Here is a 12,385-nt window from a genome sequence, read left to right as displayed (position 1 = left end):
AGGCCCTGCAAGCCCTTCTCTTTCAACACGGCGCCTGGAGTCTTCTGTAAAGGAATCCACCTTTCTTCTGTGATGCCTTCTTACCATGCTTACTCACGGTTAGCATCATTAGATCAATATCTGCATTTCTCCCCTCTCCTTTACTCTACAGCTAAGAATGCATGCTACAGTTTGGTGCAAAGATCCTGAAAAGAAAATGAACGTCATTTTGACGTGGCTGAGGTTGACACTGACCACAGCTAAAACTCTTTTTAAACTCCGCTGGCTGTGTTTTCCTCCAAGTGAGACAGGGAGCCACTTTCCCCTTCTGTCCCGGCCTCTTTCGGGCCCTCTTCAGACCAGCCTGTTGGATTGGCTAATGCAAAAGAAGGCAGATCATTTTCTTGTGATCTGGAAAATAAATAAAGATTTATTTGAAAGAAAATAAATGAAGATTTGTCGTTAGGTAATTATATATTACAATGTTAAATAAATATTATTCTATTGGGAGCAAGAAGTAAACCTGTAGGAATAGGCAGGTTTCCAAATACTGACATTAACTTCTGGTTCAGATTTTCAAAGCCCACTATTCTCCCTCCCACCATCCCCCTCCTGCCTTATCCTTAATTCTACCTCTTCCTAGCTCTTCACTGCTATACAGTGGAATCTCTGATGCTTCTGGCAACTTTGCGTTATTAGCAAGGGATGGCGCTGTGTTATTAGATTGCATTTTATTTCCTTCAAGCTCAATGTGTACCTGATATTGCAGGGCTCTCCCTATGGGTTGAGACTGAGAGATGCTGCAAATGGTGTGGTTTTATTACTTTTGCGGGCCCCGTTTCCTTGCAGCCAGGTGAGAAACCTGGCTGTGCCGGCTGAAGGACAGGGTGTGTTGCCTTGCCTGAGCCCAGCACCCACGGCCCGGAATGGCCGCTTTTGCTTGTACTGCAGAATGGCGGGAGGCACCTGCTCTTCTGCTGACTTCAGATGCCTGTTCCAATGAAGAGATCAGTAGGCATTTAGTACAGCTCTCCTGGCCTCTTTGCACCGTGGGTCTAGTTTACCATCGCCTCCTAGGGAAATAGGTATAATTTTCTTTTAGCCAGCTTTATATACAATGTCATGTCATATAAGACAAACATACGGCTTCCACTAGGAGAGCATTTCCAAAGGTCCCAGCCTTTGTAGAGTATTAGTGGATTGGGAAAGCTTTTACCTTGAGCATACACTGAGGCATGCATGATGCCAGCCTGCTGAGCCAGAAGCTCTCTGAGGCAAAGAAATCCATAGAACGTAGCTGATGATGCCGTACACTGCCGCATATCAACTCTGATTGTCTTAGCTAGCCTAGGTAGAATGATCAAACAGAACAAAAACCATTTTCAAGGTAAATAATAATAAAACACACATTATGAAAATGAAAAACTACTAAACAACCTATTCTCCCTAAATTTGCACAGTCCCATTTGACATCTAGAGCTAAAACTTCATTTTCTTTCCATCCCTCTTCTGTTTCCAGTGTTCTGGGAAGAAGCCCAGAGCATCAAGCACTTTACTGTGTATGGTTTAGGATGCGCTCATTCATGTGCCACAGAGCATGGGGCTTTGAGTAAGAATTTAAAACTCAGAAAGAAACCCAATTTGAATATGGGCAGGACACTTCGACCACTTCAACTAGAAATGGAAATGCCCCAGAGAAGGCAAAATGCTGGTGGGAAGGGCTTACCAAACTCCAAGTCTTTGATGTTGCAGTGGAAGACAACTTCTCCATTCACCACGAGTTCCACCACATTCCAGTCTTCTATCTTCTCTAGGATGGCCTGGTGTCCATCTTTAGCCAACACAGCTGGAAAAGATGGGGAAGGATGTGGGTGCCACGGGGACAGATGAACCTGATATGCAGGTGTCTTCATGGATGGCAGCGACTGGTCTGCTCTCCAGTTGTTCATGGCTGTAACTCAACATCCCTGGTGGGTGCCCACCTGGTACTGGCCCCGATGTGTCCTCCCCTTTGCTGGGAAGCACAGCCAGAGACCTGAAAAATTTTGGTTTTGGTTGTGATTTGCCCCAGAGCCATATGATCAGCGAAAATATGAGCTTCCTCTAGGAATAGTTTTGAGCCTTTCTTATAGAGGTGATGCTCAGTGTTGGAGGGGATATACAGAATTAGGTAAAGTCTTACCCTGATGATGGAAATACAAACTGGTCACCTTTCTGGAGGGCAGTTTGGAAGTCCATACCAAAAGCCTCAAATGCCTCACAAAAATTAGAATTAGAAAATGATTCTAATCTCTGGCCCAGGAAATTGCACTTATAAGAAAGCTCCCTAAGGAAAAAATCAGAAATACAGACTTTTGCAACAAGGCAGACTTTTGCGACAAGATATCCTTTCTGTACTATTATAATAGCAAAATACTGTGAATAACTTACATGCCCAATAATAAGAAGATGGTCAAGTAAATGGTGGCAAATGCATATGATGAGATTTTATTTGGACATTTCAAAAATGTTTATAAATTTTTAATAGCAAGAAAAATATTTGTAATATAAGCAAAAAATCAGGGTGCATGTATAATATATATTAAAATGTGTATTCAGGGACTTCCCTGGTGGCCCAGTGGTTAAGAATCCACCTGCCAATGCAGGGGACACGGGTTTGATCCCTGGTGTGGGAAGATCCCACGTGCTGCGGAGCAACTAAGCTCGTGTGATACAACTACCAAAGCCAGTGCGCTCTAGAGCCCACGTGCCACAACTACTGAGCTTGTGCTCCTAGAGCCCGTGCTCTGCCACAAGAGAAGTCACTTTAATGAGAAGCAGGTGCACCTCAATGAAGAGTAGCCCTTGCTCACTGCAGCTAGAGAAAGCCCGCGCACAGCCATGAAGACCCAGCGCAGCCTAAATCAGTCAATCAATAAAAATATGTATTCAGTGCAATTAATGTGTATATATTAGGAAAAAAGAAAATATCCAGTGATTATGTCTCTGTGGTGAGATTATGAGAAACTTAAAAAAATTCTTTTAGCATATTCTAGATTTTCTATAAAAATCAGGGAAAAAATTTTTTTTAAAGCTAACAGGCTAAATTTTTATTTTCTCCTTTGGAATCTGCATTTTGGTTATTACTTACATTCAACAGCTCCTTTCCTAGAGATCAGCTATGGGAAAATTGTTAGATTTATTCTCTATTGTGGAAATGCAAGGGTATATGGGTTTAGGAGAAATGATGTGCCTGGAACAGCCTGGAGCTCTGTTTTCTCCAACACATTTCTCCCCACGTTTCCTGATATGTTCACCCTATAACCTCAGTGTTAGGGTTGGTTCACTAAATCACCACCTTTGGCAGTCTTCATTCGTTGGTGAGAATTGTGGTTAGAATGGAAAGAGAAATTAGATGGTGGGCATGTTTTTTAAGTCTTAGCATTTCAATCAGTCCTATGTGGAGAAAAGCAAACAGCTATGCCAGTTAATTGCATTTAATTACAGAGACAATTGCTGTTTCAAAATGTTGCCATGTCTACTTCTTCTCTTTCAATCAGTTCAAGAACATCCAGCCCCAACTGTGAACATTTTAATTGCGTGATTTTAATTTCACTTCTGGAAAGGAACTTCAAAAAGCAGCTCAGCGAGGATCTCCATTAACAAGATAGTGCTCCTTGGGTACCCAGTGGTGGCCCTAATTGTCCCTGTGACTGACTGCTAACACCTCTCTCTACGGAACACCGGCATCTTTTTCTTTGGCATATTTATGTTATTGTATCCTATTTAAGTGTCTTGTGAGGAAGGCACTCAGTTTGGACCAGTGACTTGTTTAAATGAAGCAGTCCACCCGGTTTGGAATGGCCAGTGAATCGTCCAGGGAGGCATGAAGGCAGTTTGTGGGCAGAGATTTCTGGGGATCAGATACTTCCCCAGCAGCACCCCCTCTGGAGAGGGGAGTTATAGCCAGAGAGGGAAAAGCTGCAAGCTGGTAGGTAGGAGGCAATTTGGCCTCCATGACCTTGACTTTGCATTGTCTGAAGACGCTCCTGGGACATGTACTTCAATTTGATTGGGAGAAATCAGGAACAAAACAGCTTCTCCATGCCCATCTTACACCCCACCTCTGGGAGCAAGGTGCTACCTCTATTCTGATAACACATAATGCCAGCTTCTCTAAATCCTGGGGGTTCTGGAGAGAAGGGGTGCAGGTTCCACCTGGGGCCGGTCCCTGTGACCAGGAGTGTAAGGGAGGAGGGGCTCTGTAGAAGGAGACCCGGGAAGGTGTGTACCCCACAGCCTGCTATGGCCCTTTCCCTGCAGAGCACATCTCACCAAGCCTCATGTAACATCTGCATTTGGGGTTTGTTTTATGAGAACAGCACTCTTTCGTGGCAAGGTTTACCTAAGAAATAGGGTTTAATCCACCGAATAACCCACCCTATGGAGGTGGCGGCAGTGACAAAAATGGGAATATGCCTCAACATCTGAGCAAATGAAGTCCCACAGGAAGAAATCCTCCTCAACAGAGCATGTCAGTCCTCATTTTGCCTTACAAAGCCCCGTGTCTCCTTCACTGACCACAGTCCATCCTCCCCCTCCGCCCCCCACCCCCACCCCGGGCTTGGTGTTAATATAGCTTGTTGAATAAACAAGCTCCTAATGGCGCTGGGCACCTCCAACAACTCTTTTGGACCCTGAGTGACGTAAATCTGAGTCTTATTAAAGTGATAAGCCACCTCTGAGACTACTTCAGCTACTCATCCTCAGGATGCCTGTCCCCTTCTCACCACTCCAGGATGTGTTGAGTCCAGATGCAGGGCGGCCAGTGAAGGCTTAAGGGATCAAACCCGGAGAAGCACCAGAATTCCTGCAGCTCATCCAAATGCCACCTCTCTATGTGGAGGACACATTTTTTTCCTATGAGCTGCTATGGGTTGTCTATTCAAAGAAAGGTCAGATAAATATACTCCATGCAACAAAGTCTTTGCAAAGGCAGTGGCTAAACTCCAGCATAAATCAACCAGAATCTGTAAGGCCACCCGCAGAAAACCTGACTCTTTGAAGTGACATCTCATTCTTCAAGGGGGATCTGGGTGAACTGGAGGGTTATGGAAAAGCCTCCCTCTTCTCAGTACTGGTGGAATTGTGTGTCACCTGCAAATGATTTACATGTTCCTGGTTAGGAAGTCAAGGCAAACAGACAGGCATCTCCCCCTCCTCTGCTCGGCACAGATGCAAAGCCAATGACTATTAACGTGTGTAGCTAATGCATAGCTAGGGACAGGAGGATGGTACACAGAGCAACTCAGCTGAGTAAGGATGGATTCTATTCTTATGAGTCTTTTCCTTTTTAGCAGGTCATTTGGCAGACTTAAGTACAGCAGGCAAGGCACAACCATGGCGAGGGAAATTAACACTTCTTGTTAAGCGTTAGTTAGTTTAATTTCATCAGTATTGAGGCCATAGTCAGGACATTTTTGCTAAGCTATTATAATTCATGGGTAATAAAGAAAGAAATAAACTTTTCAGATTGCTTAAGGCATGGTAAATTCAGGAGAGATCAGGCATATTTCCAAAGCCAGCAGGGTTTCGGGAAATGATAAAAGGGCTATGATTTTTAAAGAAATGCACAGAACTCAGAGGCAGATTTTACAAATGAGAGCCTGCAAATGCACCACTCTGTGCTTGGTGTGATGTTAGTTGGGTCTAAAATGATGGGGGGAGTGTTGAACAGAGAAAGGGGAGCAGATGCTCCCTGCTTTGCTTCTGTTAACACCCCAGCATTTGTCACCAGCCCTCAGTAAATGTTGGCTGCCAGTATTATATGAACTACCATTCAGGGATATACAAAGCTAACTTTAAAAATCAACCACCTGCTGATACCTTGCAATACTCAAGTCTCCTTCAATCATAAAAATTCTCCCCTTGATCCTCTTAAAATACGCCTTCCCCTCCCCTACTGTGGGAAGAGCTGCCTGGGCTCTTTATTTCCTCATGTCTACCACTCCTTTACCTCCTGCAGTTGGAGCCTCTGCCCACCTTCTCCTGAACTTGCATCGTCAGAGGCGAAGACCCATTAGCACATTCAGTGGCTCACCCAGGTCTCCCCCACCCTTCCAGCAGATTCATGCGCTGACCTATCTCCTTTCTTGCTTCTTAAAACACTTGTGCTGGTAAAAACATATTTTAAACTCTAAAACTTTATCAGATTATAAATGTAATGCAGACTGATGAGTTCTTAAAAACCTTAAAAATTACAGAAAAGTAAAGGACACAGATTTAAAAATCGCCTATAATTCTTCCCCTCCCCCTCCTTTTGTCCTTTTCAGTGGAAGTGAGATCATAGTGTGCATAAAATTCCGGAATATGCTTTATTCCTTTAAAACAATGGCTGTGGCAATCCAGCCCCATCAGTACACACAGATCTGCCGTGTTGCGTTTCATGTGACAGATGTACTGCAATATATCCAGTCATTCCTTTCTCCGGTCGTTTCCAATTTTTCAAGATGACCAAGGAATGCAGAAAATCTTCATGGGCATGTTTCCATGTACATGTGCGAGTTTTTATATATTTATGAAACTGAGAAATGGAGTAGCTGGATTCTACAGTATACAGTTAAATTTTAAGACACTGCCAGGTTGTCCCCCAAAGTTACTGTGCCAACTTCCCCTCCCATCACAGGTCTTTGGGAGCACTCTATGTCCTTCATCAACCATGGATTTATCTTTTTCTAGCGATAACTCCTGCTAACAGTTTGGTGCCTATTAGCTATTTTCTTCTTGAAATCCTCATCTCACTTGTCTTCTGTACCTCCAGGTTCTCTCCTACCGTTGCAGCCCTCAGAGGGACCACTGCCCGTGTCCTGTGGTCTGCCTGGTTCTGACTTTCCTTGCTTCTTCCAGTCTCACCTTCTGTGGTTCCAGCGTTCGCTCCACGCAGGTTCATTTTAACTAGTATTTATCAGTCCTTCAGATATGCCAGGCACGGTTCCAGACTCTGGGACAGAGCAGAGAACAGAACAGACAAGAATCCCGGAGCCCCTGAAGCATTCATCCCGGTAGGAGAGAAGGATAACAAGAGAAATAGGTGAAATATATGTTATGTTGGGTACTAATGAGCGCTAGGAAGAAATAAAAGAGGAGGGAAGGGAGATAAGGAAGAGGGAGGCTGAGGGAAGTGTCGACATTGTCAATGGAGATGCTCAAGGAAGACCTGTCTGTGAAGGTGACTTTTGAGAAAGACCTGAAGGCTGAGAGAGTAAAGAGAAAAGACCAGGGACTTCCCTGGTGGCGCATTGGTTAAGAATCTGCCTGCCAATGCAGGGGACATGGGTTCGAGCCCTGGTCCGAGAGGTTAAGTAGCAACAGGGGGAGATGAGGTCAGGGAAGTCATCAGGAGCCTGGCAGGCCACTGTAGGAGCAACCAGAACGTTCTCGGAGGCAAGGGCCATGCTCTGACTCAGGTTTAATGGCATCACCCGGCTTTGAGAACATACTGCATGGGACAAGGTGGTCGCAGGGGGCTCACTGAGGAAGCCAGGGCGGTGATCCAGGCAAGAGATGACTGACGGTGGCTTGGGCAAAGAGGCCGAGGGTGGTGGCAGGGAGGTTAAGGCGTGGTTGAATTCTGTCGGGATACTTTGAAGATAGAGCCAACAGAATGTGCTGCTAGACTAGATGGGGAGTGTGAGGGAAAGAGAGTAGAGAAAGATGCCTGCAAGGTTTTTGGCTTGAGTAAGTGAAAGAATGGCACTGCTATGAACCGAGATGGAAAAAATGCAGGAGGGACTGGTGAGTATTAGGAGTCTGGTTTAGATATTTTGGACATATTGGTCTGAGCTGCCTATTAAGCTTCCCAATGACAGTGAGAGGTCCTGACTGCAGATATATGATTTGCAAATCTTTTCTCCCATTCTATAGATTGTCTTTTCACTTTTTTAGTAGTGTCCTTCGATGCACAAAAGTTTTTAACTGTAATGAATTTCAATTGTTCTGTTTTTTGTTTTGTTGCCTATGCTTTTGGTGTTCAAGACATACTGGCCAAATCTAAGGTCATTCAGAATTGCCCCTATGTTTCCTTCTAAGAGTTTTTTAGTTTCTAAATTTAGACCTCTGATCAATTTCGAGTTAATTTTTATATATGGTATAAGGGTCTAACTTCATTCAAAAGATATTCATGTACATATCCACTTTCCCCAGTACAAATTGTTAAAGAGAATGTTCTTTACGCATTGAGTAGTCCTGACTCTCACGACAAAAGTCAATTGACTGTAAAGGTGATGGTTTACTTCTAGACTCTCGATTCTATTCCATTGGTCTATATACTTATCCTTATGACAGTACCACACTATTTTGATTACTATAACTTTGAGTAAGTTATGAAATCAGCAAGTGTGATACCTCCAACTTTGTTCTTTCTTGAGATTGTTTGGGCTAGTCTCAGTCCCTTGAAATTACCTATGAATTTTAGGATGAGTTTTTCCATTTCTGCAAAAACACCACCATTGAGATTTTGATAGGAATTGCATTGAATCTGTATACTGCTTTGGGAAGTATTGTCATCTTAACAATATTAACTCTTTCAATCCATGCACATGGTATATTTTTCCATTTACTTAGGTTTTCTTTGATTTCTTTTAGCAATTTTTGTAGTTTTCAGTGTATAAGATTTGCACCTCCTTGGTTAGATCTGTTCATATGTGTTTTGTTCTTTTAGATGCTATTGTAAATGGAATTGTTAATTTCCTTTTGAGATGGTTCATTGTTAGTTACAGAATTACAATTGATTTTTGTGTGTTGATATTTTTAAATTAATTAGTTACTTTTTGGCCGCATTGGGTCTTGTTGCTGTGCGTGGGCTTTAGTTGTGGCGAGCGGGGGCTACTCTTTGTTGTGGAGCACGGGCTGTAGGCACGCAGGCTCAGTAGTTGTCGTGCACGGCTTAGTTGCTCCGCAGCATGTGGGATCTTCCCAGACCAGGGCTTGAACCCGTGTCCCCTGCATTGGCAGACGGATTCTTAACCACTGCGCCACCAGGGAAGTCCTGTGTGTTGATTTTGTATAGTTAAACTGTGCTGATTTTTTTTATTAGTTCAAACAGTGTTTTTGTAAACTCTAGGGTTTTCTAGCCAGACACTGACTGGATCTGGAGCACAGCCCCCTGAACCTCGCCTCCCATCTCCATCCTCTTAGGGAGTACTGTTACTTTTACTTTAATCCACCACCTCTCTAAGGCTGTCCTGGTCAAAGCTACTATCATCTCTCCCCTGGACCACCACAACCGTCCCTTGTCTCCCTGCTTCCATTCTTGGCCCCCTCTAATCTGTTCTACTCACAGCAGCCACAGTTTCTTTCCCCTGCCTAATACTACACAGCCCTGCAGGATCTGGCCCCTGTCCACCTCTCTTGCCTCATCTTCCCATCAGTTCAACAAATACACAGGTCATTTGTTCATGCTTCCAGCCTTTGCAGATATTAGTCCCCCTACCTGGAATGCTCTTTCTTCCTTTACCTGGTTAGCTTCTCCTCATTCTTTAAAGCTCAACTCAGATGTAATTCAGGCAAGTAAACCTTTCCAGATCTCTGTCCTCTCCCCTCAGTTATGGCCAGTGGCAGGTCCCACTATGATTACGCACCTGTGTCAGAGCCTTGGCACAGCTGTCAGTTAGCAGTTAACAATGACACAGTCACTTCAAGGACACGTATCATGTCCACCAGTGTGTCCCCTGTACCTGGAAGAGTGTCCAACACATATTACTTGCTCAGTGAAGGTTTGTTGCATGAATGGATGATCAAGGGACAGACTCTCTGCCATTTTTCAGCCACGTACCTTGGAAAAGTCACTTAATGTTCCTGCTTCTCAGTTTCCCAATGTGTAAAGCAGGGTATGTAATATTTTCTATCCAGGTAATTTGCATTTACTACCCAGCACCCAGTGGGCTCACAGTGTATGTTTCTTCCTGCTCTAATACTGAGGCAGCAGAAGCCAGAGGAAGATGCTAAAACATCCTGCAGCTGTGGGGCTTAGGGCCGACTTTCCAGAGGAAGTGGCACTCGGTCTAGGTCTGAGGAATGAAGGAAGTCTAGGCAGAGGGCACAGCCTGCACAGGTGCTCAGAGGCTGGGGTGTACCTGGGCGCACTCAGCTGGGTGGCCCTTTGGCGCTCAGCTGCCTACCTACCAGGCCCTCCAAGCGGTAGGTGCGGTGCTTCACTGACAGGCCGACTGAGCTGTACGGCCCCTAGGGCATGATGACCAACGCGTTCCTGGGCATGGCCGGGCCTCCTGCCGGGGTTACGGGGCAATACACGCTGCTAGGCAACTGCTTTTCAGGCCCTTGGGAATGGGCGTGGTCGTGCATGGATGGGCAGGGCCATGAAGGGTGGGCGTGGAGCTCGAAGATCCCCTGCACCCCAAGTCCTCTGCCAAGTGCCTGGTGTAGGGACTGGGGGTGAGGAGTCTCCCTTCTTGAATGCCTGCACCAACTACTGTGTGCCCTCTGCTGGGGTGCAAAAAGGCCACTTGCTCTCGTCACCGGCGCAGCCCGGTAAACACGGAATTTCAACTTGGCACGGCAAGTGTTAATGATAAACAACAACAATAGCCATCGTTTACAGCTAGTTACAGAAAGTATGTGTCAGGCGACAAGCTAAGCACCTTCCATGTTATCTCGTTTAATCATTTTACCGTTTCTATGAAATAGGCTGTAATTTGTATTTACAAAACTGAGCGTCAGAGGTGCCAAGTAACCTTCCCAGGCAAGTCAGGCGTGTAGCATGGATTGGAAACCTTTGTAAGGTTTGCATAGATGTCTTTTTATTGATCTTGCCTGGGGTTTGTTGGGGCTCTTAAAACTTTGAATTTAAATCCTTCACCTGTTTTCGGAAAATTCTGAGCCATTATCTCTTCACATATTGCTAATGTCCCATTTTCTCACTTTTCAGGGACTCCAGTTAAATGTATGTAAGACCTTCTCAATGTGTTCTCACTGTATTCCTGCTGTATTCTTCGCACAGTCTCTTTTCTCCTGTGTTTTTCTCTCTTTCTTTCCTCCGTGCTTCTTTTGGGATTGTGTGTATGTGTGTATTCATGGATTGATTGATTGATTGATTCATTCATTCATTCATTTTTACCTGTAATCCATTTTACTAATTTTTCTGCAGTTGTGTCTTAAATACTATCAAAACCATTAATCTGGTTATTTCAGTTATTTATTTTTCAATTCAAGAATTTTAGTTTGGTCCCTTTTCAAATTTGCTGTGCCACTTTTCGTAGAGTTCAGTTTCTTGCCAAGTTTTTCAGTTTGGTTTTATCTTCTTGATCATAGTAAAAATACTTGTTTTATAGTCTGTGTTTGGGGATTCCATTCTCTAGAGACCCCATGTGTCTGTTTCTGTTGTTATTTCTGCTAGTTTCTGTCATTTTGTCTTGTCTCCTAGAGTGCTTGGTTTCCTTTAATTGTGTACTGGACATTGTACTAGAAAAATTATTTGTAGAAATAAGTTGAGGCCAAGAAAGATGTTATTTCCCTCTATAGATGACTTTATTTTTCACTTCTTGCCAGGTCCTGGTGGCACCAGCAACCCAGGATCATCTTAATACAATTTCAGGACTTGAGATTTTCTGAGCCATCCAGATGGCCTGAAACGGGGCTGCAGTCCATGTGGAGGTTGGTTTATTTATATTTTTTCCTCATTTCTGTGGTGCAGTCTTTTTGGATCCTAGCCCAATGAGGATTGTAGATTACCAGGCTTCCCCCCCTTGGTGATGTTAGACTCCAATTTTTGTTAAGCCTAACTCTGCAAACTCCAAATTGCATCTCATCTTCTAGGTTGCCTATTCAATATCACTAGATAGTTCCAGAGAAAAAGTATCTCTAGTGCTATGCTTACTCTCATCCTCTTCCTGATCTTAATCCAGTTAGCTCTTTTCTTGATTTTCAAGAAGATTTAAAAAAACATATGTGACAGATTTTTAAAGATGTCTTACGTAGGAAGCATAGTCTGAATTAAACTACTCTACCGTTATCAGAAACAGAAGTTCACCCATTGAGAATTTCGCCGGAGTTGCATTCAATCTAGAAATCGATTTGGGGAAAACTGAATCTTTCTGACGCCTTCCTATTATATTGAAATACCTCTCCTTTATTTAGATCTTCTTCAATGTCTTTAAGTATAGTTTATTATTATCTGTGCATGGCTCTGCATGTCTTTTGTTAAATTTATTGCAAGTTTCTATTGTAAGTTGTGTATTTCACACTGTGATTTTATTGCTGTGTAAAATGAAGATGACTTTTATATATTGATTTTATATAAGCTACCTTGACCGTTTCTTATGATTTCTATTAATTGTAGATTCTTTTGAGTTTTCTATGTAGACAATCATATTGTCTACAATGATAATTTTATTTACTTGAGTAAGCCTTT

General features: G+C 43.6%; 1 protein-coding gene across 1 annotated transcript; it reads right to left on the bottom strand.

Moving 5' to 3' along the window:
* Positions 1–987: 987 nt before the first annotated feature.
* Positions 988–10,233, bottom strand: C16H10orf53 (chromosome 16 C10orf53 homolog). Its single transcript, XM_032607327.1, is given in 3 exon segments — positions 988–1,052; positions 1,706–1,825; positions 10,137–10,233. Coding segments are annotated over 3 exon segments (282 nt in total).
* Positions 10,234–12,385: the final 2,152 nt, after the last annotated feature.

The sequence above is a fragment of the Phocoena sinus genome, chromosome 16 (assembly GCF_008692025.1).
Source record: "Phocoena sinus isolate mPhoSin1 chromosome 16, mPhoSin1.pri, whole genome shotgun sequence".
Lineage (NCBI taxonomy): Eukaryota > Metazoa > Chordata > Mammalia > Artiodactyla > Phocoenidae > Phocoena > Phocoena sinus.
The sequence above is the reverse complement of the archived record's forward strand: the minus strand, read 5'-3'. Positions and strand labels throughout refer to the sequence as shown.